At 40.8% G+C, this 23,607-nt stretch overlaps 3 protein-coding genes across 4 annotated transcripts in view; 2 read left to right on the top strand and 1 right to left on the bottom strand.

The window, feature by feature from the left end:
• Nucleotides 1-9,746: 9,746 nt before the first annotated feature.
• LOC135512777 (EF-hand calcium-binding domain-containing protein 14-like) lies at nucleotides 9,747-18,999 on the top strand. The gene is made up of 9 exons (XM_064935142.1): nucleotides 9,747-10,535; nucleotides 10,652-10,800; nucleotides 11,366-11,511; nucleotides 11,786-11,884; nucleotides 13,515-13,625; nucleotides 16,482-16,646; nucleotides 16,911-17,037; nucleotides 17,152-17,262; nucleotides 17,463-18,999. Exons 1-9 carry the CDS (start codon nucleotides 10,360-10,362, stop codon nucleotides 17,639-17,641), a joined length of 1,263 nt encoding a protein of 420 aa, XP_064791214.1. The 5' UTR covers nucleotides 9,747-10,359; the 3' UTR covers nucleotides 17,642-18,999.
• A 113-nt stretch (nucleotides 19,000-19,112) lies between these two features.
• Nucleotides 19,113-21,949, bottom strand: LOC135512780 (zinc finger protein 830-like). Its single transcript, XM_064935156.1, has one exon. The coding sequence runs from the start codon at nucleotides 21,838-21,840 to the stop codon at nucleotides 20,779-20,781; it is 1,062 nt and encodes a 353-aa protein (XP_064791228.1). The 5' UTR covers nucleotides 21,841-21,949; the 3' UTR covers nucleotides 19,113-20,778.
• A 173-nt stretch (nucleotides 21,950-22,122) lies between these two features.
• Nucleotides 22,123-23,607, top strand: part of LOC135512769 (ankyrin repeat domain-containing protein 13C-like) — a 28,394-nt gene continuing 26,909 nt past the window's right edge. The window contains exons 1-2 of one of the 2 annotated variants that reach the window (XR_010451455.1): nucleotides 22,123-22,989; nucleotides 23,210-23,251. Coding sequence is in view for 1 of the 2 variants with exons in the window: in XM_064935126.1 (XP_064791198.1) it covers nucleotides 22,581-22,989; nucleotides 23,210-23,251 (451 nt within the window). In the remaining variant the exon portion in view is untranslated. The remainder of the gene's footprint in view (nucleotides 22,990-23,209; nucleotides 23,252-23,607) is intronic. The other variant, XM_064935126.1, reaches the window with a different exon arrangement.

Raw genomic sequence — 23,607 nt, 5'->3', positions numbered from 1 at the left:
ACCCTTTATCTGTATTGACAGCTTTGCACACTCTTGGTATTTTAGTATTTTATTAGGATCCCCATTAGTTGTTGCAAAAGCAGCAGCTACTCTTCCTGGGGTCCAGACAAAACATGAAACATGAAATAATACAGAACATCAATAGACAAGAACAGCTAAATGTTTTTTAAAGGCACACGTAGCCTACATATCAATGCATACACAAAAACTATCTAGGTCAATAGGGGAATAATGTAGTAACCAAAAAATGTAAAACAAATCAAAATATATGTTATATTTGAGATTCTTTAAAGTAGCCACCCTTTTCCTTGATGACAGCTTTGCACACTTTTGGGATTCTCTCAACCAGCTTCATGAGGTAGTCACCTGGAATACATTTCAATTAACAGCTGTGCATTGTTATAGGTTAATTTGTGGAATTGATTTCCTTCTTAATGCATTTGAGCCAATCAGTTGTGTTGTTACAAGGTAGGGGTGGTGTACAATCCATATTATGGCAAGAACAGCTCAAATAAGCAAATAGAAACAACAGTCCATCATTACTTTAAGACATGAAGGTCAGTCAATACGGATACAATGTACAGATTCAATATGTGAATGGTTCGGCGAATGTGGTTGCAGATTCAATATGTGAATGGTTCGGCGAATGTGGTTGCCGGCGCTCTATCACGGGTTTAGTAACTGGGGAAGCGTTAGGGTTTTTGTGATTGCAAACTGGAAGTTTGCATGTTTTGGGGTGGGCGAGTTACGTTCCCCAGTTTCTGTGTTGTGGGTTTGTATATGTGTGTTTCAGGAAATGGCTTCCTGGATACTAAGCCGCTGATTGGTTGGCCCCATTGATGATTGGAGTTCTGACCCCGCCCTCTCATCAGGAGAACAGCTGTTTTCAGTTACCGACTCCTTTTGCAGCTTTAAAAGCCAGAGTTCCTTTGTTAGGAAGAAAGAGCTTCTTGGTATGTCCTGTGTTTTGTTGTTGGCCTGAATGAATTTTTCTAAACCCCTAGCATAGTTAAAGTTAGCCAGATAGCTTTAAGTTAGCGATCTAGCTGATACATTTTGCAAATTCGTAACATATAATACAAATTGTCATTCGTTACATATCATGTGAATTGGTTGATGGACATCCACAAATGAATACATACCATACGAAACATAACATATCATATTAAATTGAGTGTCAAGGATTTACGTACAGAATAATTCAAGTAACAGCCAAAATACAGGAAGCACTTGAGTAAATGAGGGATACAAGGTACAGTGCCTTCAGAAAGTGTTCAGACCCCTTGACTTTTTCCACATTTGTTATGTTACAGCCTTATTCTACAATGGATTAAATAACTAAATAATCATCAGCAATCTACACACAATACCCCAAAATGACAAAGTGAAAACAGGTGTTAAGAAATGTTGCAAATGTATAAAAAGGTAAACAGAAATACCTTATTTTCATAAGTATTCAGAACCTTTGCTATGAAACTCAAAATTGAGCTCAGGTGCATCCTGATTCCATTGAACATCCTTGAGCTGTTTCTACAACTTGGTTGGAGTCCACCTGTGGTAAATTCAATTGATTGGACATGATTTGGAAAGGCACACACCTGTCTATATACGGTCCCACAGTTGACAGTGCATGTCAGAGCAAAAACCAAGCCATGAGGTCTTGTGACGAAGCACAGATCTGGGGAAGGGTACCAAAAAAAATTCAGCATTGAAGGTCCCCATGAACACAGTGGCCTCCAACATTCTTAAATAGATACAGTTTGGAACCACCAAGACTCTTCCTAGAGCTGGCCGTCCCGGCCAAACTGAGCAATCTGAGGATAAGGGCCTTGGTCAGGGAGGTGACCAAGAATCCGATCGTCACTCTGACAGAGCTCCAGAGTTCCTCTGAGGAGATGGGAGAACCTTCCAAAAGGACAACCGTCTCTGCAGCTCTCCACCAATCAAGCCTTTATGGTAGAGTGGCTAGACGGTAGCCACTCCTCAGTTAAAAGGCACATGACAGCCCCCTTGAAGTTTGCCAAAAGGCACCTGTAAAAACAAGATTCTCTGGTCTGAAGAAACCAAGATTGACCTCTTTGGCCTGAATGCCATGCATCATGGCTGGATGAAACCTAGCACGATTCCTATGGTGAATTATGGTGGATACTATTTTCTACATTGTAGAATAATAGTGAAGACATCACAACTATGAAATAACACATATGGAATCATGTAGTAACCAAAAAAGTGTTAAACAAATCAAAATATATTTTATATTTGATTCTTCAAAGTAGCCACCCTTTGCTTTGATGACAGCTTTGCACACTCTTGGCATTCTCTTAACCAGTTTCACCTGGAATGCTTTTCCAACAGTCTTGAAGGCGTTCCCACATATGCTGAGCACGTGTTGGCTGCTTTTCCTTCACTCTGCGGTCAAACTCATCCCAAACCATCTCAATTGGGTTGAGGTTGGGTGATTGTGGAGGCCAGGTCATCTGATGCAGCACTCCATCACTCTCCTTCTTAGTCAAATATCCCTTACACAGCCTGGAGGTGTGGTGAGTCATTGTCATGTTGAAAAACAAATGATGTCGGCGATGTCAATAACAAAATAGCTTCCAATACTCTACTCAGCAAACTGGATGCAGTCTATCACAGTGCCATCCGTTTTGTTACCAAAGCCCCTTATACCACCCACCACTGCGACCTGTATGCTCTAGTCAGCTGGCACTCGCTACATATTCGTCGACAGACCCACTGGCTCCAGGTAATCTATAAGTCTATGCTAGGTAAAGCTCCGCCTTATCTCAGCTCACTGGTCACGATAATAACACCCACCCGTAGCACGTGCTTCAGCAGGTATATCTCACTGGTCATCCCCAAAGCCAACACCTCATTTGGCCACCTTTCCTTCCAGTTCTCTGCTGCCAGTGACTGGAACGAATTGCAAAAATCGCTGAAGCTGAAGACTTACATTTCCCTCACTAAATTTAAACATCAGCTATCTGAGCAGCTAAACGATCACTGCAGCTGTACATAGTCCATCTGTAAATAGCCCACCCAATATACCTACCTCATCCCCATATTGTTTTTATTTACTATTCAGCTCTTTTGCACTCCAGTTTCACTACTTGAACATCACCATCTGCTCATTTATCACTCCAGTGTTAATCTGCTAAATTGTAATTACTTTGCTACTATGGCCTATTTATTGCCGTACCTCCTCATGCCATTTGCACACACTATATAGACTTTCTTTTTTTCTATTGTGTTATTGACTGTACACTTGTTTATTCCATGTGTAACTCTGTGTTGTTGTTTGTGTCACACTGCTTTGCTTTATCTTGGCAAGGTCGCAGTTGTAAATGATAACTTCTTCTCAACTGGCCTACCTGGTTAAATAAAGGTCAAATAAAATAAGCGCAAGCCAGATGGGATGGCATATTGCTGCAGTATGCTGTGCTAGCCATGCTGGTTAAGTGTGCCTTGAATTCTAAATAAATCACAGGCAGTATCACCAGCAAAGCACCCCTACACCATCACACCGCCTCCTCCATGCTTCACAGTGGGAACCACCCATGAGTTCACCTACTCTGCATCTCACAAAATCACAGCGGGTGGAACCAAAAATGTGTGTCTGTTACTTGAACTCTGTGAAGCATTTATTTGGGCTGACATTTCTGAGGCTGGTAACTCTAATGAGCTTATCCTCTGCAGCAGAGGTAATTCTGGGTCTTCCTTTCCTGTGGTGGTCCTCATGAGAGCCAGTTTCATCATAGTGCTGGATGATTTTTGCAACTGCACTTGAAGAAACATTCAAAGTTCTTATGTTACGCACGCCTCTTGGAGGAGGGAACGCAACACCTTGCTACACTCAACTCCCCGTGGAGTGACTGTAGGTGTGGGTAAAGATAACAGAGGCAGAAAATATTGCCGTTAACAGGGAATTTATTTCCTTCACACAGTAATTTGGGGAAAAGGGGCTGGATGGAACCAAAGCAAAGAAAGTCAAAGTTAGAGAGCCCCCTCTCCTACCTTACCTACCTACCCACAACTTACCTAACTAGCACCAACTGGCACAATAACCAAAATACAGGGGATGGTCCTCCCAGGTCTTATCTAGTGTGCATAGACATAGCACATACTACGGGTATGTGTATGCCCACAGGCCTCTTGCCTAAGCACTCCCAAGGTGCCTTCCCCTTCCCCCCTGGGAACAAATTAAACAGAATAATACAAACTTAAAGTGAACAATTTCACTAAGCAAAAACACAGTCCTATGGCATACACAAACGTCTGCAGGACCGGCTACAAAATATGTAGGGTTATGGTTAAGTTTAGGAGTTGGGTTCAGGTTAGGGTTAGGGGAAGGGTTAAGGTAAGGGTAGTGGTGGAAACCAATTGTCATAGTTGAGTAGAAGTATAGATACCTTACTAGAAAGTTACTTAAATAAAAGTGAAAGTCACCCAGTAAAATACTACTTGAGTAAAAGTCTAAAAGCATTTGGTTTTATATATACTTAAGTATGAAAAGTAAATGTAATTGCTAAAATATACTTAAGTACAAAAGTAGAAAGTAAAAGTATGAATCATTTTAAATTCCTTATATTATGCAAAGCAGATGCACCATTTTCTTGTTTTTAAAATATACGCATAGCCAGGGGCACACTCCAACACTCAGACATTATTTACAAAAGATGCATTTGTGTTTAGTGAGTCCGCCTTACTATAGGAAGTAGGGATGACCACGTGTTCTCTTGATAAGTGAGTGAATTTCAACATTTTCCTGTCCTGCTAAGCATTCAAAATTTAATAAGCACTTTGGGTTGTCAGGAAAAATGTATGGAATAAAAAGTACAATATTTTCTATAGGAATGGTAGTGCGGTTTACTATGTTGCGTCTAGTCTATGAGACCAGGCTGAAATATTTGATGCTCAATATGCCATTGATTAACAACAAATATGCACATGCATTATTGATGTTCGCATTATTAAAATGAAATCAATATAAAACTGCCATATCATTTTGCTGACAACTCCATAAGGACATTACTGTGATCTTCAACCTTTAACTTCTTTTGTTGGGGAGTCAACTCTACGTTGCACACTTTAAGACAGCAATGCTCTATCTCAGGGTTTCCCAAACTCGGTCCTGCACCCCCCGCCCCATTCACATTTTAGTTTTGACCCAGGACTACACAGCTGATTTATAATCAAAAGCTTGATGAGGAGTCGAATTTTTGAATCAGCTGTGTAGTGCTCGAGCAAGAACCAGCTGAGAGCAGAAACCCTGCGTATATTCTATTATATGAGAACATTGCCCCCTGCTGTACACCAGCAAATACTATATGCAAAAAACAGAAGACTAAATAACGTTTCAAAAACTGGCTGATTGGCTGATCAAATCCTAGGACCTATCACATATCCTTGGACTTATTCCATATACTGGAACCTTTAAAAGGAAAGAGTGAAAACCAGCAGTGATGTGGTCTTCCAAAGCTGTGACTGAATAGGTGTAGGATATAATGACTATGTACTAGATTCGAATACACAAGTCAAATGCAATTGAATGGTTATTCCTCAAACGTCTCTTTGCTCAAACTTCAGTAGGCTAACAGATATGACCTTCAACAAATGATCAAAGGCATATACAAGGAGCTGGAAGCATGCTGCTTAGAGACCAATCATATCAATAGATACGCATGTTCTTATAGGCCCCACATAGCTCTTCATTCAATGAGTACCACATACTGTTTCACCCTTAGGCCTTGTGTCACAGACAATAATACAGGCTCTAATATTATTCCTGAAGGAGATTTATGAAAACAGCCATTAAACATAATGGTCTGTGGACCACAATAAATGTGTAACATAGCCCCTAATGAGCAGAATCGGTATTCCAGGAGCAGCACCACCTCCAACCAACGCAGTTAATCTGTATTCAAACAGTCTGTCATGTCAGATGAAAGCATTCAATTAGTAGTCAATTCTATTCAGTATCTCTCATCATGCCATCCATTTAGATTCTCTCTCAGCGCATGAGATAGATTGCTGCCAGACAGACAGTTGCGTTGTCCAGGATCAGCCCTGATGAGAGTAAGGGGACCCCTGCTGTGAACAAACTGTGAAACAAGTGTTTTATTGTAATCAGGAGTACGGTGGATTGGTATTATGGTAAAATGGGGGACCCTGTAAAACAACACGTTTCATTGCACCTATTCGGTGTGACAATAAAAAAATTAAATACAAATAAATTATACCCCCCCCCCCCCTCATTCCCTGCCTAGTGGCTGTCGATGTGACTAGACAGCAGGTTGAAACGACATCCTTTTCAGTCTTAGGCCTGAGATTAAAAAGTCAAAGAATCCAGCGAAGAGATGAAACATCCTCCCTATGCTTTGAATTGGAGCATCATGCTGGGGGTTTAGCACAGACCCACAGCGTGACGCATGTCCCCTCACCAGGTGTTCTAAGTAGAGATGAGCATCTGATTGAATTTTTACTCTACCACCTACATGCCTCTTTTGCTGGATGTATTAGCTTTCGCACAATAGCTTCTATCCTGTTAATTCAAGTTAACGCACAAAGGCAGAGTATCAGAGTATCAAGCAACACCAGATTTGACTGAAGTTATGGCACTGACCTTCCATGGCCTTAAAGGGATAGTTCACCCAAATTTCAAAATGATTTAACTTGTAAGAAATCCATGGACAAGGTATGACAGCAATCCATCATTTTATTTAGTTTCCCTGGCACTGTTTCCACATGCTAATGTTTTAGCATTTGTGGCACAAATCCCATTCAAGTCATGGGACCGACATTAGCATTTTCATCAAAGAATCTAAAAATGGGCCTCCCGAGTGGCGCAGTGGTTAAGGGCGCTGTACAGCAGCGCCAGATGTGCCACCAGAGACTCTGGTTTCACGCCCAGGCTCTGTCGTAACCGGCCGCAACCGGGAGGTCCATGGGGCGAAGCACAATTGGCCTAGCGTTGTCCAGGTTAGGGAGGGGCTGTCCGGTAGGGATATCCTTGTCTCATCGCGCACCAGCAACTCCTGTGGCGGACCAAGGTTGCCAGGTGCGGTTGGGTTGTGTATTGGAGGACGCATGACTTTCAACCTTCGTCTCTCCTGAGCCTGTACGGGAGTTGAAGCGATGAGACAAGATAGTATCTACTAAACAATTGGATACCACAAAAACGGGGTAAAATAAAAAAGATTTAAAAAATGATTGTGAAGCTCAACTAAGTCAATGATAGTTGTTTTGAACATGATGTGTAAAATGCTAATATCGGTCCCATGACTTTAATGGGATTTGTGTCACAAATGCTAAAACGTTAACATGTGAAAACAGTGACAGGGAAACTAAACCAAAGCAAGGATTGATGTCATACCTTGTCAATAGACTGCTTACAGGGCAAGGAAACCAATATATAATTTTGTAATTTGGGTGAACTATCCCATCAAGGTCAACTTCTGAGTTTATGAAAGCAGCATGACCATTACCCTCAGTAAGACGATTCTTAACACCCATATCTACTGAGTTCCTATAGATGTTTGATTGACCTCTTACCTCTGAGGAGCTTTGCAGGTTTCGTTTCCAGAGAGAACATTGGAGTAGAGGTATCAATCGTCACGCTGAAATGAAATGAGTGAGTTGATAGAATAAAGACATGTATTAGGTCTATATGATCTAATTAGCACAAGTGCTCTGTAGCTTATAGCTCAGTAGTCCATAGATGTAGGCCGAAGGGACAAGTGCATAAAGGTCAAGGCAAATCAAATCAGGAGGGATACAGTGGGATTCCACTCTAGTGGAGATAGGTCAGGCCAAGGTCAAAGTTCACTCAACAGAGCCTGGGCAGCTTCGGCTCAGCGCTGTCAGGTCCTGACCCTGTTCAACATGCTCAGAATCAGAACTGATGGCTCCCCACTTGTGCTAGGTCGGGGAAGATAAACAGAGAAGAGAAGATACATAGCCTATGCACACAATGCAAATATGGTTAGGCCTACGTGGGTGCAAAGATCAGAGGCAGTTGCATGAAACAGCAAAAATGTAAAACCAAGTAGAAAAGTAGAGACAACTTAAACCATTAGGTAAAAAAATTCAATATTAAATTATTAACCTATCATCATTAATATAATATTGTATTTACAATGTACTAATAAAGCCAATGGTTTATTTTTATTTTCTTGTTTTTGGCAAAAAGTAAACATCCAGAGAGCCTCTGTAATACACAACCCCTGCTATGGACAACATCATAAGTAACTTGGACAATAGGTTCCACACCACTGCAAAAATTGTTAAATAATTTTCTGCTGTTATGAAAGTTGGGCAGATTAGTGAGGATAAAATCCCTTCTGTGTGCCAACCACTGATCATGAAGTATTCCAGAGATCTACACCTGAGTTTCAACATGAAGTAGGACACCTGAACACTGTATATGATGCCACTTTCCCCCTTAACTTGTTCCCTCTTGGTCTCCTGAATGTAAGATGCAGCTACAAAGCATTTTTGGAGAAGTCTGCATTGCTTTACGTATATTTTGTACACTGCCTGTGACTGTTGCTGGTGGCAAGAGCTTTCAGTAAGCTAAAACTAATTTCAAAAAAGATTTTAGGTCCACTATGTCCCAGGACAGGCTTTGCAGCCTTGCCATGCTTTCCTTTGAAAGTCAGTTAGCTAGAAAGCTGGACATCAAAAACTTGATCAGGGACTTGGCACTGGGCTCTTGGTGAGTAAGGCTGAGCAAAGGCCAGTGATAACTGTTAAATGGCATGGCGATAGATATTGGATCACTACACACATGATGCCCACAGGCTGAGAACAAGACTGAGAACAGACTGAGAACAAGATATATCTCAAAGTAATGGCTGGTTTGCCATAAAATTGGTTGTGCACAATCAAGACCCCTAGTGGAAGAAACCTATTGATTTGGTGACCACTTGACCTTTCCTCTAGCGCCATCATCAGGCCTTTTTATTTCCATTTCGCTTTCCATTTTCCATTTCCACTTTTACAGCTGCTTATTTTCAAGCTGGTATGTATACTTAGTTCAAAAGTTCTGCTGCTGATTTTATTATTTTGCTTGTTACATCATTCTATAGATGATCATGTTAATTTATTTTAATTGAAAAGGTTCATGTATATTTAAGTTATATTTATTTTAAGGTATTCATTAATATTAATAGAATTTTCCATAAAAATTACATTTAGACTGTAAAAGATGGCCTTTAGCACATTTCTTATAGAGGGTATCAGTCTTGCATCAAATAGTGAATTCCACTGTATGCAGAATGTTGCATGCATGTCTGCACAGTGTTATATTTTCACTGCTCACTGTCAGTAAATATTGGACTACAGGAGAGTTGCAAGCCTGCAAATGTAGAGTTATTTAAAGCTTTGATTTAGTTCTGGTGGTGTGGTTACAGCAATTGCGCAGGGTTGGTGTGGCCTGTGGTGGCGGGGCCCAATGTGATATATTTTCATGGGGCCCAAAATCCCTGGCGGTGCCCCTGACCATGGAAGTTCCAGTGTAATTAAATGTATGTTCAAAACCATATGTTTTCAAATCGTCAAATTCAATTTAAGAATTGTTCAAGTCAGGGAATTTATTCACAGACATGGTAGTCAATGTACAATATCTGGTATTTGTAGAGAGGATAATTTCATAATGTAAAGAAATTTAAGAACAATGAAAAATGTGCCATACCTGTTGGGGGCAGTATCAAAACATGGGAGTACAGAGAAGGGAATTCAACCAATCAGGTGCCAGTTTAGCGATGCCCTGTCAAAGATGTTCACCATCAAAACAAGATTGTTTTATCCAGGTAGTGCGTCAGATCAATTTACGACTGCACAGAAATGTAAACCATTTTGGTAAGGTTTATATTATATTGGTCGTGGTACTAGAAGTGAGTTGATTTATAGTTTATACTGACTGTACACCATATTTTGCTGTGTAGTAACCTTATCTCGAAATCGCCATTTTAACTTGGTTGTGCGGCCGCTGTCAGGTAGCTAGCTCAGCTGGAACTGTGACGTTAGTTAGCTAACCGCTGGGTAACGTTAGCTCACTATTTCAGACGTTGACCTAACTAGTACTACGAGTTTTCAAAATAGCATGCTACTATAATTGTCTAACACGCTTAGTTGCCATACGTGATTGGCAGTTCGTTGTAGCTAGCCTGTTTCAAGTTACAAAGTAAGCTAACTAGCTAACTAGGCTAGTTGGCGGAACCAATCAGCTTAACAACACTAACGCTACTGGCTAACGTTAGCTATAGGACGTTATTTACAACAACCAAACTGGACAAAACGTTGGATTTGGTCGGGTTTAAGTCGGGCTCAGCGGGTTCGCTGACCCCACAGAAGAAGATGAAGAAGAGGAAGGAGCTTAATGCATTGATCGGACTTGGGGACAGTAAAAGGAAGAAAACCAAGAAGGGGTCCGGCCACAGGCTCCTACGAACCGAGCCCCCAGACTCAGAATCCGAATCAAGTTCAGATGAAGAGGAATTCAGCAACCTTGGTACTGTCGCTGCTTTCGGGAAGTAAGTGATCAAACTTGTACTTAGTCTCAGTAAACCTGTAGAATTATGTTTATCAATGTATGAAGCTTGTGACTGTAAAATATTAATGCAAACTATGTGTTTCTAATTAATCATAGAATAAGTTACGTGCAGTGTTGCAATGTCTGCTATCCCTTGATCCTGTTCATCATACTGGCTGCCTGTGTTATGGCTTGTGCCGGGCTGCTATGGATGCAGATTGCTCTGAAAGAAGACCTTGACTCCCTCAAAGAAAAGCTGCATACTAGTAAGCTATCAGATAAGACCTGTCATCTATTTTATTTAACTTTATTAGCCAACTAGTCTAGCTAGCTTACGTTACCTGGCTGGCTAGCTAACTTTGTCATTTGAAACAGGCTTGCTACCATGAATAATTGTTTTATTTAACTAGGCAAGTCAGTTAAGAAACAATTCTTATTTACAATGACGGCATAGGAATAGTGGGTTAACTGCCTTGTTCAGGGGCAGAACGACATATTATTGTCAGCTCGGGGATTCGATCTGGCAACCTTTCGGTTACTGGCCCGCTCTAATCACTAGTCTACCTGCCGCCCCAAGTAACTACAAAGCACAACTAGCATGCTATCTGTCACCTGTCAACCTTCAGACACAGCCTTTTGGGTTAAATCAAGAATTCAGTTACAAGAGTACACACTACTCTTGTGGCTACACACTAACCCTAGTTTACCTTGTAATAAAGAGTAGGGTAACCTTTGCACAGCCATCACTTATTGCTGAGTTTTACAATCAAACAACCCAGTAATTGCAGTTTTAGTAAATTGTTATTCACTTGATGTATCTTCTCTCCACAGTGGAATCCAGCCAGAAAGTGTCATCACATGAAATACCAAAACTAAGTGAAGATCTGAAGATGAAACAGAGAAAGCTGGAGGATATTGAAAGTGGAGACAAGGGTCTGAACAAACTGTGGTCCAACCTTACGGAGATGAACAGAAAGGTAAAGTTGTTTTAGTGAAGGGAAAGTGCTATCAATATCAGCATAACTAATTCATGTACGGTCTGTTATCCCATCCACCCCCGTTATGTACACACAAAAGTGTAATCATTCATGGCCATTCATATGCAACCTACCACACCATGGCAGGTTGAATTGAGGTTAAGAATTTTTCAAAGTCCAAACTTGGAAAAAGTGGGTGTCTCTAAGCTCAGAGTGAATGTGAAGTGAAATGTCTTTCCCAAGTGTAATTGAATGTTCTGCTCCATTCCATTAGATCAGTTTGCTGGACTCTGCAGTGAACCACCTAAAGGCCAACATCAAATCAGCCTCAGACTTGATCAACCTTCCAACTACAGTTGAAGAGCTCCAAAAGGTAAAACAGTTTTCAGATTAAGAAGTATTGGACATACAGTGAGGCAAAAAAGTATTTAGTCAGCCACCAATTGTGCAAGTTCTCCCACTTAAAAAGATGAGAGGCCTGTAATTTTCATCATAGGTACACTTCAACTATGACAAACAAAATGAGTGAAAAATAGGTATTTGGTCAATAACAAAAGTTTCTCAATACTTTGTTATATACCCTTTGTCATTGCCAACAGAGGTCAAACGTTTTCTGTAAGTCTTCACAAGGTTTTCACACACTGGTGCTGGTATTTTGGCCCATTCCTCCACGCAGATCTCTTCTAGAGCAGTGATGTTTTGGGGCTGTTGCTGGGCAACATGGACTTTCAACTCCCTCCAAAGATTTTCTATGGGGTTGAGATCTGGAGACTGGCTAGGCCACTCCAGGACCTTGAAATGCTTCTTACGAAGTCACTCCTTCATTGCCCGGGCGGTGTGTTTGGGATCATTGTCATGCTGAAAGAACCAGCCACGTTTCATCTTCAATGCCTTGCTGATGGAAGGAGGTTTTCACTCAAAATCTCACGATACATGGCCCCATTCATTCTTTCCTTTACACAAATCAGTCGTCCTGGTCCCTTTTCAGAAAAACAACCCCAAAGCATGATGTGTTCTTTGGATGCAACTCAGCATTCTTTGTCCTCCAAACACGACAAGTTGAGTTTTTACCAAAAAGTTATATTTTGGTTTCACCTGACCATATGACATTCTCCCAATCTTCTTCTGGATCATCCAAATGCTCTCTAGCAAACTTCAGACGGGCCTGGATATGTACTGGCTTAAGCAGGGGGACATGTCTGGCACTGTAGGATTTGAGTCCCTGGTGGCGTAGTGTGTTACTGATGGTAGGCTTTGTTACTTTGGTCCCAGCTCTCTGCGGTCATTCACTAGGTCCCCCCATGTGGTTTTGGGATTTTTGCTCACAGTTCTTGTGATAATTTTGACCCCACGGGGTGAGATCTTGCGTGGAGCCCCAGATCGAGGGAGATATCAGTGGTCTTGTATGTCTTCCATTTCCTAATAATTGCTCCCACCGTTGATTTTGTCAAACCAAGCTGCTTACCTATTGCAGATTCAGTCTTCCCAGCCTGGTGCAGGTCTACAATTTTGTTTCTGGTGTCCTTTGACAGCTCTTTGGTCTTGGCCATAGTGGAGTTTGGAGTGTGACTGTTTGAGGTTGTGGACAGGTGTCTTTTATACTGATAACAAGTTAAAACAGGTGCCATTAACACAGGTAACGATTGGAGGACAGAGGAGCCTCTTAAAGAAGAAGTTATATGTCTGTGAGAGCCAGAAATCTTGCTTGTTTGTAGGTGACCAAATACTTAATTTCCACCATAATTTGCTAATAAATTCATTAAAAATCCTACAATGTGATTTTCTGGATTTTTGTTCTCATTTTGTCTGTCATAGTTGAAGTGTACCTATGATGAAAATTACAGGTCTCTCGTCTTTTTAAATGGGAGAACTTGCACAATTGGTGGCCGACTAAATACTTTTTTGCCCCACTGTATTTGTTTAGAATTACTGCCAATTTATCATTATTTGCATCAACCACAAATGTATCTGGAAAGTGACTCGAAAAATGTTTTAATTTGCAGAGTGTAGCTACAATCGGCAGCACGTTAACCAGTGTGCAACATGATGTCCAGACAATGCAGACAACCCTTGCGGACCAGAAGAAAGAAATGGATGATCTAAAGATGACTATGGTAAAGAAAATAATAGAAATACTAGCTTCCTTTACAGCCATTTCCTTCAGCTTGTACCTGCACAGTTAGCGTTAGAGTGCCAGTTCGTGGTGTCAGTGGCCAAATGCATGAGCTGCAGATTGATCTCAATGAGAGATTATACAACTTCTAGTTATGCAGCGATTTTAGTACCAAAATATTGTATTTTAATTCCATCACTTTAAATTTCTATTAGGATATTGAATTTGAATGGAATATTTTTGCATTTATAATGTACAATTTAAATCATGAAATTCATAAAGTGAATTATTTACATTTACATTCAAATTCAATATTTATAAATTCAGTTTAAATATGGTAGATATTAGTCATTGTGTGAGCATCCAGTTTACAAATTATTATTTCAAGTTAATCAAAGTTTCATATATTCAACTTCTCAGATGTTTTCAAATGTAATTCTATATATTCAAATTCAAAACCAGAGACAACATCCTGGTACTTTGCCAGCCAGGAAAGGTAGAGGAGAACAGATAGAATCAAACTCTGTGGTAAATAGATACTTCTGGCAGTTTCTGAAGCCAATGTGGCATGTTGAATGTATTTTCTTTTAACCGCTTTGGCTATAAGCTATTCTGACCCATTCCTAAAAGCTAAGACTCTGGAACATGGGTGTGCCTTCTGTTCCCTGCTTTGATGATCAGACTGTGTAATACACATAAATTGGCCCCCATAAGAATATAGTTGAATAGCCCTTCTAAGGATAGCCTTTCCACTCCCAGGTCTCCTGCATGTCACAAGACTGTGTTAGCCCAGTAAGCTGAAGCCTATACTGGTGTCGTTCCACAAATTGAGAGCCTTTAGCATCCCTTTGAGTAAAAATTGTGCACCAATATATAATTTTTAAAAGCCTGTAATATACAATGAAGTGCCTTTTTAATATACCAGTAGACCACATGGAGAATTTATTTAATCACATTTTTATATCAGTAAATGCTTACTAAAGTGCTAAAATTCTGCATTTTGACATGTCACTCCGTGTACCCTCTGACTTCTAAAGTGTCTTGCACAGCCTGTGATCATTATTTGGTATTTTATTAGGATCCCCATTAGCTGTTGCAAAAGCAGCAGCTCCACTTCCTGGTGTCCAAATGAAACATGACATAATACAGAACAGACAAGTAGGCAAGAACAGCTCAAGGCAGAACGACATACATTTTTTTTTAAAGGCACATGTAGCCTACATGTCAATGCATACACACAAATCTAGGTCAAATAGGGGAGAGGTGTTGCTTTATCTGTTTTTTTTAAAACCAGGTTTGCTGTTTTTTTAGCAATATAAAATGGAACAGAGTTCCATGCAATAATGGCTCTATATAATACTGTATGCGTTCTTGAATTTGTTCTGGATTTGGGGTCTGTGAAAAGACCTCTGGTGGGGTAAGTGTGTGTGTCAGAGCTGTGTGTAAGTTGACTATGCCAACAATTTGGGCATTTTCAACACAATGTTTCTTATACAAAGAAGTGATGCAGTCAACTCTTACATCGCTCGCACTCACCAACGAGCGTCTGCGTTGCCAAGGGCTAAAATAGAAGTCAGTTCTATTTGTGACGCAGATCGCGCTGCCTCTCCCAGTCCTGCCTCTCCCATCTCCTCAATGGTTTATAGAAACAGGTACCTACGTGCCATCTCCTCATTGGTTATACACACGTGGATGACTGAAAGACAAATGAGGTCAGTGGCGGTAATGCACCTAATTTATGAAAGTTGCCACTCGCAATATAAAGTTGAGAAGAAAAACCCTAGAAGGAGGAGAGATGACCGTTTTATGTAAGGATGAATTGTCGGAGTAGAGGACCTTGTGCAGTTCAGGTAAAATAACAACTCAATGTTTATATCCCAGGACAATGCTTTTTGGAGTGTGGTGTCAAAAAACCAGAGCATCTATTTATTACGGACAGACCTCTCCCCATCTTTACAACCATTGAATCTATATGTTTTGACCATGACCGTTTACAATCTAAGGTAACACCAAGTACTTAAGTCTCTTCAACTTGGTCAACAGCCATACCATTCATTACCAGATTCAGCTGAGGTCTAGAACTTAAGCAATGATTTGTACAAAATTCAATGCTCTTAGTTTTAGAGATGTTCAGGACCAGTTTATTACTGGCCACCCATTCCAAAACAGACTGCAACTCTTTCTTTATTAGTTGCTGAGCATCAGCATACATGGACACAGATGCTTTGTTCAGTGGCAGGTCAATGGTAGCCTATTGCGGACAGTCTGAGCACTGATGGAGGGATTGTGCGTTCCTGGTGTAACTCGGGCAGTTGTTGTTGCCATCCTGTACCTGTCCCGGTGGTGTGATGTTCGGATGTACTGATCCTGTGCAGGTGTTGTTACACGTGGTCTGCCACTGGAGGGAGGATCAGCTGTCCATCCTGTTTCTCTGTGACGCTGTCTTAGGCGTCTCACAGTATGGAAATGGCAATTTATTGCCTTGGCCATATCAGCAGTCCTCATACCTCCTTGCAGTATGCCTAAGGCACGTTCACGCAGATGAGCAGGGACCCTAGGTATCTTTTTTTGGGTGTTTTTCAGAGTCAGTAGAAAGGCCTCTTTAGTGTCCTAAGTTTTCATAACTGTACCTACTGTCTGTAAGCTGTTAGTGTCTTAATGACCGTTCCACAGGTGCATGTTCATTAATTGTTTATGGTTCATTGAACAAGCATGGGAAACTGTGTTTATACCCTTTACAATGAAGATCTGTGAAGTTATTTGGATTTTTACGAAATATCTTTGAAAGAGGGTCCTGAAATAAGGATGTTTATTTTTTTGCTGAGTTTATGCATGTTTTTGTGTTGTATTGTTACAGGACGTAATTCACCTGAGAGAGGTTGTGAGTGAGGTTAACACGACCCAGACACTGTACCACTCATGGACCGGTGACCAGATCCACAGTCTCCACACCTCTGTGTCCAACCTCACTAAGAGGGTGTCTTTTATAGAGCAGGGCTCTGCCCAAACAACACCATTCAGTGTGAGTAATGGGTTGGAAGTGGTTCATGGTTCGGTCAAGGCACACAGAAGATAAGATACAGACTCGTAGAGTGGTATGTAGCAAGAGCTGCTTGACCCTCGGTGGCTATGTGCCTAGATAAGTTCTGTTATTGTTCTAATGTCGAAATGCATTTTACATTGTAACATTCATGATTCTTAGTTACACACCAACAATTGTTATAATCACTTCATGCTAAAAAAGTAAAATAATATAAAACTAAAGGTATCTTTCAACCTATTTAAGGACCTTGTGGAGGTCGTTGAACCAGTGCCCGTCAGTGGAGATGCAACCGTACCAGTAAAGGACCCAGTTACAGAGAGAGACACCAATGCAGATGGAATTAACGCAACAACTTCAGAAGCTACACATGGTATAATAAGATCAGACCGGAGCGCTTATTTGTCCTTGACATTTTCATAAGAAATAAGTATAGTGAAGTACAATGTTACCCGTGGATGACTGTCCTGTTCTTTCTCCTCCACAGGTTCAAAGCCAACAAGACGTCCACGGTTTTTGACGTCAAATCGTTCCAAGAGAGAGTCTGGAATAGAAAACCTTAAAACTGTGTCATTTCCTGGAGTTAACTCTTTGAAAGGTATTGGATAAACTTTTAGTTATGAAGTTTCATATCTGTGATCATACATCAAAATCTTAGTCATATACAGAGTATCCTGCATCTACAATTAAGGAGAAATGCAGATATGAATCTCTGATTGACAGTGTGCTTGAGCAAGGAATGCGTGCATTTTATTTTGTGGCCAATGAACAATTACCTGAAACTTCTACTCCTACTAGATCTCAATGAGCTCTTTGAGCACACAGGGACCGACCCCACCTCTCAGGGAATGTCTTACCAAGTCCTGAGGAAACTCTTTGACACCGCAACACCAGACCACCGTAGCCTGGAACGCTACGACAAAGACGGGGACCAGAGGTTCTCACTGGCTGAACTGAAAGCTGCAGCAGGACTGTGAGAAGAAGTGGCTGAGGCTGCAGAGCACAGTATTGAACAGGGAGAGGTCGTCTCTGTTGTTTGTGTATGTGGAGTGCCTCACAGTAATGATGGCTGCACTTTTATTGAACTGAGTATTTAATAACAAGCTGAATGTGGAACAGTGGCACTGGCATGCTCCCCTACACACTTAAGCTACAGTCAGCTACAAGGTTGGTTTCTTATTATTTGGCAAAACAGTTTACAAAATGTACATTTCCGAAATCACATTTTTTGATTGATGACAAGTGAAGTTGATGTGAAATGAATGGTTGAATAGGGACATCATGACTTAACCAAAATATAACTTATCAGAATTGAGTACCTACCACAAACTTTCCCATTTAGGTAAGTTCAGTTAGTCTTTGCTAATTGCTTGTTTTGTTTAATGTCTTGAGTTATTTTCTGCATTTTAATGTAACCCCGAGACTAAACGTACCCTTAACCCATTATTTTTATTAAGTCTGCAAGATTCTAAGGGCTATAAACATGCTCTTTTAACTAGTTTGAGTCACCTTGAAATATTAACTCCTGAAGCATATGTAGAAATAATACAATGTTAATGGATTCATACAAGTGGAGTGTTAGCTTCAATTTGCTGTATATTAGTGTTGTGTGTAGTACAGATGAAGAGACGGAAGTAGGCACCCCTGGTTGTGATAATGTAACAGGTAGTTATAGAAGCACTGATCTCTCTCAACTTAACCTTGTTCTTTTTTGTGGGCCGTTACATTCTAAAATGCAAATGTACAAATCAGGACATGTCAACTAACTCAACACTGTTGTATTATGTAAATATGGTAGACTTTTTAATATGGCATCCTGTAAGATTGACCTATCTGGGGGGGAGGGCTGCATAGAGGTCTGTAGAAAATCCTCAGCATTGTACTTTAATGGAAATGATTGTATTAAGTTGTGCTTTGCATGTTGCTAATAATATAACTGTCTAATGTATCGATTTTAACATAGAGGACTGTTTGAGGGTAATTTTGCTCTGCAGGATAATCGGGTGGAGTTCTGGAACAAAAAATTAGGGCAAACAGATTTAGAATTGCCATTTTGGTTCCCGACAGGAATATTGTTCCTATAAAGCTATGTGCTTTGGGGATACCGTGGGAATTTTATGAATGTGTTGTGTGAGCACTAATTAAAGTGAAAACGTGGATTACAAGGATTTGACAATCTATTTAGTTTCCATACTTTCAAATGTTAGTATTCTAGTCAAGGTTATTTATAAAGGACTGTTTTTGTTTTGGAATAATGTGTATCATGTTGACCCACCAGTATGCTCCAAGGTTCTGATAATGATGACCATACAGGCATAAATGGTTTGTTTGTGCATTTGGTCTCAGCTGTGATTGTATATTCATTGTGCAACCACAGCAGAAACTAAGTTGGTGTGCATTTAACCATGGGGTTGATTTGTGTTGAGGGCTCCAGAAATGAGAATTGAGGATTTGGCTCCCAACATTTTTTTTAATAAGTGCTGATAGTACAGTATTTCATACACATGGTGCTTTCTGCATGTGTGTAACATTAGAAAAACAGCATTTACCACAAGAGCAAGTTTTATATACAGTACCAGTAAAGTTTGGACACCTTTATCTTTTTTTAAACTATTTTCTACAATGTAGAATAATAGTGCAAACTATGAAATAAAACACAGAATCATGTAATAATCAAAGGTTTAAACAAATGAAGGTTTATTTCATATTTGAGATTCTTCAAACTAGCCACCCTTCACCTTGATGACAGCTTTAAACACTCGGCATTCTCTCAACCAGCTTCATGAGGAATGCTTTTCCAACATATGCTTAGCACTTGTTGGCTGCTTTTACTTCACTCTGCGGTTCAACTCATCCCAAACCATCTCAATTGGGTTGAGGCCAGGTCATCTGATGGAGCACTCCATCACTCTCCTTGGTCAAATAGCCCTTACACAGCCTGGAGGTGTGTGTTGCGTGAATGTCCTGTTTGAAAAACAAATGATAGTCCCACTAAGCACAAACCAGATGGGATGGCGTATTGCTGCATAATGCTGTGGTAGGCATGCTGGTTAAGTGTGACTTATTCTAAATAAATCAAGGACAGTGTCACCAGAAAAGCACCATCACACCCTCCATGCTTCACGGTGTGAACTACACGTGCAGAGATCATCCGTTCACCTACTCTGCGTCTCACAAAGACACGGTGGTTGGAACCAAAAAACTAATTTGGATTCATCAGACCAAAGGACAGTTCCTTAAATTCCAAAGATTGACTTACCTTCATGTCATAAAGTAATGATGGACTGTTGTTTCTCTTTACTTATTTGAGCTTTTCTTGCCATACTATGGAATTGGTATTTTACCAAATAGGGCTATATTCTGTATACCACCCCTGCCTTGTCACAACACAACTGATTGTCTCAAACGCATTAAAGAAATAAGTTATAGAAATTAACTTTTAACAAGGCACAGCTCTTAATTGAAATGCATTCCAGCTGATTACCTCATGAAGCTGGTTGAGAGAGTGCCAAGAGTGTGCAACGCTGACAGTCATCAAGGCAAAGGATGGCTACTTTGAATCTCAAATATACAAGGAGAGTGATGGAGTGCTGCATCAGATGACCTGGCCTCCTATCACCCGACCTCAACCCAATGAGTTGGACCGCAGAGTGAAGGAAAAGCAGCCAACAAGTGCTCAGAATATGTGGGAACTCCTTCAAGACTGTTGGAAAAGCATTCCTCGTGAAGCTGGTTGAGAGAATGGCAAGTGTGCAAAGCTGTCAACAAGGAATGGGTGGCTACTTTGAAGAATCTCAAATGTAAAATCTATTTTGACTTGTTCAACACTTTTGTTTGGTTACTACATGATTCCATGTGTTATTTCATAGTTTGGATGTCTTCACTATTATTCTACAATGTAAAAAGAAAGAAAAACCCTTGAATGAATAGCTGTGTCCAAACATTTGACTGGTACTGTAGACATAACTGTACAAGACAACACTTAGACATTCAAAATCCTCAACAAATGTTTGACATTGACAGAGGAAAGAAGCTGGCTCCTTTGCAACTTTGCTATTTTATTTACAACCTGGAGAAACATTGACCCTATCCGGGTCAAAAGGACCCAGGAATTTTAAGCAAGGGCCCCTTTAGCCCTCCAGTCTCTTGACAGCAAGTGGAGCAGCTCTTCTTCATCCTCCTCATCGCTTCCCCTGGAGTCTTCCTGGTCTTCGGTCTTCTCCTTCACAACCTTCTTCACCACATCTTGCTTATCTCTCAATACCTCAACCCTCCGGTAACATTCGATTTGCTCATCGATTTCATCAATCTGACGCTCAAAACGTCCCTCCTCGTCATCCTCGGCTACAATGGCCTCTGATTTAGTGTTCACCTGCCGCATTTCCTTTTGGAACTCTTCCCACTCCTTATCCATTTGATCTTTTGGAGCGTCAACATTGCGGACTTTGGCATCTCTCACTGGGTCGTCAAAGAAGCCTTCTGGTAGTGCTTCAGGTGTATTTTCCTTCTTCTCCACACTCTTTTCAGTTTCATCTGGTTTGAGGATAGACCCAGAATGAGAGGCAGCTGGGACAGCTGGAATGGTGCCGTTGTCAAAGAAATCAGCTGGGAGTCCTGGGGCAGGTGCCCCCTTCTGCACACCCGAACTGGAGGCTGCCCCCCGGTCTGAAGAGTCACCAGCCTCCTCTTCGTCTTCGTCTTCATTATAGACTCCGGCCAGAAGACTCAGTCCAGCAGATGTTTTTTTCAAAATTCCAGTTAGTTTCTTCGGCCCAGGCGGGGCAGGTTTCGCAAAGAAAACGTCAGACAGCCCTGACGACGTAGATGCCTGCTCGTTACCTGCCACAGGTTTAGACTTTTTCCCATTCGTGTCTTCAGAATCCAATGCTTTCCTTTTCAGCGGGGGCTGGGGTCCGTGACCTGTTGAACTTTGTTTAGACCCCTTGAGCTCGGCAACTTTCTCCTTATGCTGTTTTCCAAGAACGTGAGTCTGCCACAATATTTCATTCTTTACCCGCTCGTTGCAGAGTACGCAGCTAAGATGATCGAGACTGTTGTACTTGGCATAAGGGGATTCGACACGCTTCTTATCTATCGTTTGCTTTTGTTTCTCTCTCATCAACCGACGCAGTTCATCTTGATGAATCACTTTCTTCTGCTTATTCTTTGGAGGCATTATTTATTTTCGTTCCAAAACAAAATTTCTGAAAGCTTGGCAAACAACAAAAATATGGCGCGTGTAGATGACGTATGGTTAATTCAAGACCCCTAGTAGGCTTCGAAAAAATTGCCAGATCATGTTTGAGAACACATTCTGTAAATTATACCTTATGCTGGTGCTTTTAAATTGTTTATATATCATCATGAGTTTACTACAATAATTTTGTGTGCGTTAAATATGTATATGGTGTTTCTAAAAAATAAAAGATGATGTTCAACTAATTATCGCGATACCTAAGGAATGTGGTTTTGATGCTTTTTATTCTCGCGAGATACTAAGCGGAAGATGGCAGATGGTCTTTTCACCACTGAGGTATTAAGAACGCTTTTCAGTCCGAAGGTTTCTAATCTTGCGAGCAAACGTTAGCAAGCAAACTACCGCACTGCAAGATGCAATTTGGACATTTTGAAACGATTTTTATCAAGGATGTCGCCGAATAATTTGGTATTTTCATTCTTAATCGTGTGTTAACGATCTTGAGAGTATCTTTTCCAGTTGTTTTGTTTTTACGTGTGTGTTTCTGTTGTAACACCCACATCCATTATATGGTTGAAAAACTGCAATCTAGCTAGCTAAGTTAGGCAAATAGCTAGCTATTAAGGTAGCTATTGCAGCTGTCATTGACAACCATAGTCAACATAATACAATATTCATCTGAAGTAGCTAGTCTCGTTGCTGGCTAGTAACGTTAAATCATGACCGGGGAAAAGATTCGCACATTACGGAAAGACCATAACAACAAGCCTAGCAAGGATGGGTCTATAACGTTAATGGAAACATTTGATGAATCTACAAATGGAACAATAACCTCTCCAACCCCCAACGGTACCGCCATCACGTACAAATCAAACAAGAACCATAACAAGACGGTGAAACCTATGGCACTGCAGCAGCAGCTATCGAATATCAATGCAAACAATACCAATGCCAATCAATCAGTTGGTACTATCATCGATGACTATAACAAGAATCCCATCATTCTAACCAATGGTAATGAGGACTTGAATTTGGAATTCCCCGTTCACGAATGTGTTTTCAGAGGAGATGTGCGTCGCTTGTCCTCACTCATTCGGACCCAGAACATCTCCCAGAAAGATGTGCATGGTGAGTGTGCATGGTAACCCGAATTTAGTACATGGAATAGGAAACCGCATAGGTTATCACTTCTAGTTTTGTATCCATTACATTTTAGCTGACACTGTTTTGACTAACATAGTCAGTACTTGCTTACTAGCGTGTGTTGAGTTAAACGTAAACATTGTCCATGTGCACCTGCACTAGCTGTGACATCAATCTCATAACTGGTCATTCTCTCTCTTTCTAGGAAACACACCTCTTCACGTAGCTGTGATGATGGGTCACAAAGGTAAGGGCTTTGACTTCTGGTAATCAAGAATATCTGATATGAAGAATAATAGATACATGGACCTATTTGAACAGGACCGAGACATGCAAACAACTGTTTCCCATTTGGAGCAGACTGACTTGTACTTCTGTACTACTTTCCTCTAAACTACTACATGACACCAGAGTTTGACAGGATTTTTTGGCCCATGCTCTCATCTCTGGCCTAATGCCACATTCAAAACAACTGGGAACTCTGAAATCTACGACTTAAATGTGTTCAAGACAACTAGGAGCTAGGAAAAATGTATTTGAACGGTCATCCAACTCGGAATTTCAAGTCTGATACTCTGGCATCTTTTTAGAGATCCGACCTGA

This window comes from Oncorhynchus masou, chromosome 3 (assembly GCF_036934945.1).
Source record: "Oncorhynchus masou masou isolate Uvic2021 chromosome 3, UVic_Omas_1.1, whole genome shotgun sequence".
Lineage (NCBI taxonomy): Eukaryota > Metazoa > Chordata > Actinopteri > Salmoniformes > Salmonidae > Oncorhynchus > Oncorhynchus masou.
Note: the sequence above shows the minus strand (reverse complement) of the source record. Positions and strands in the feature narration are given on the sequence as shown.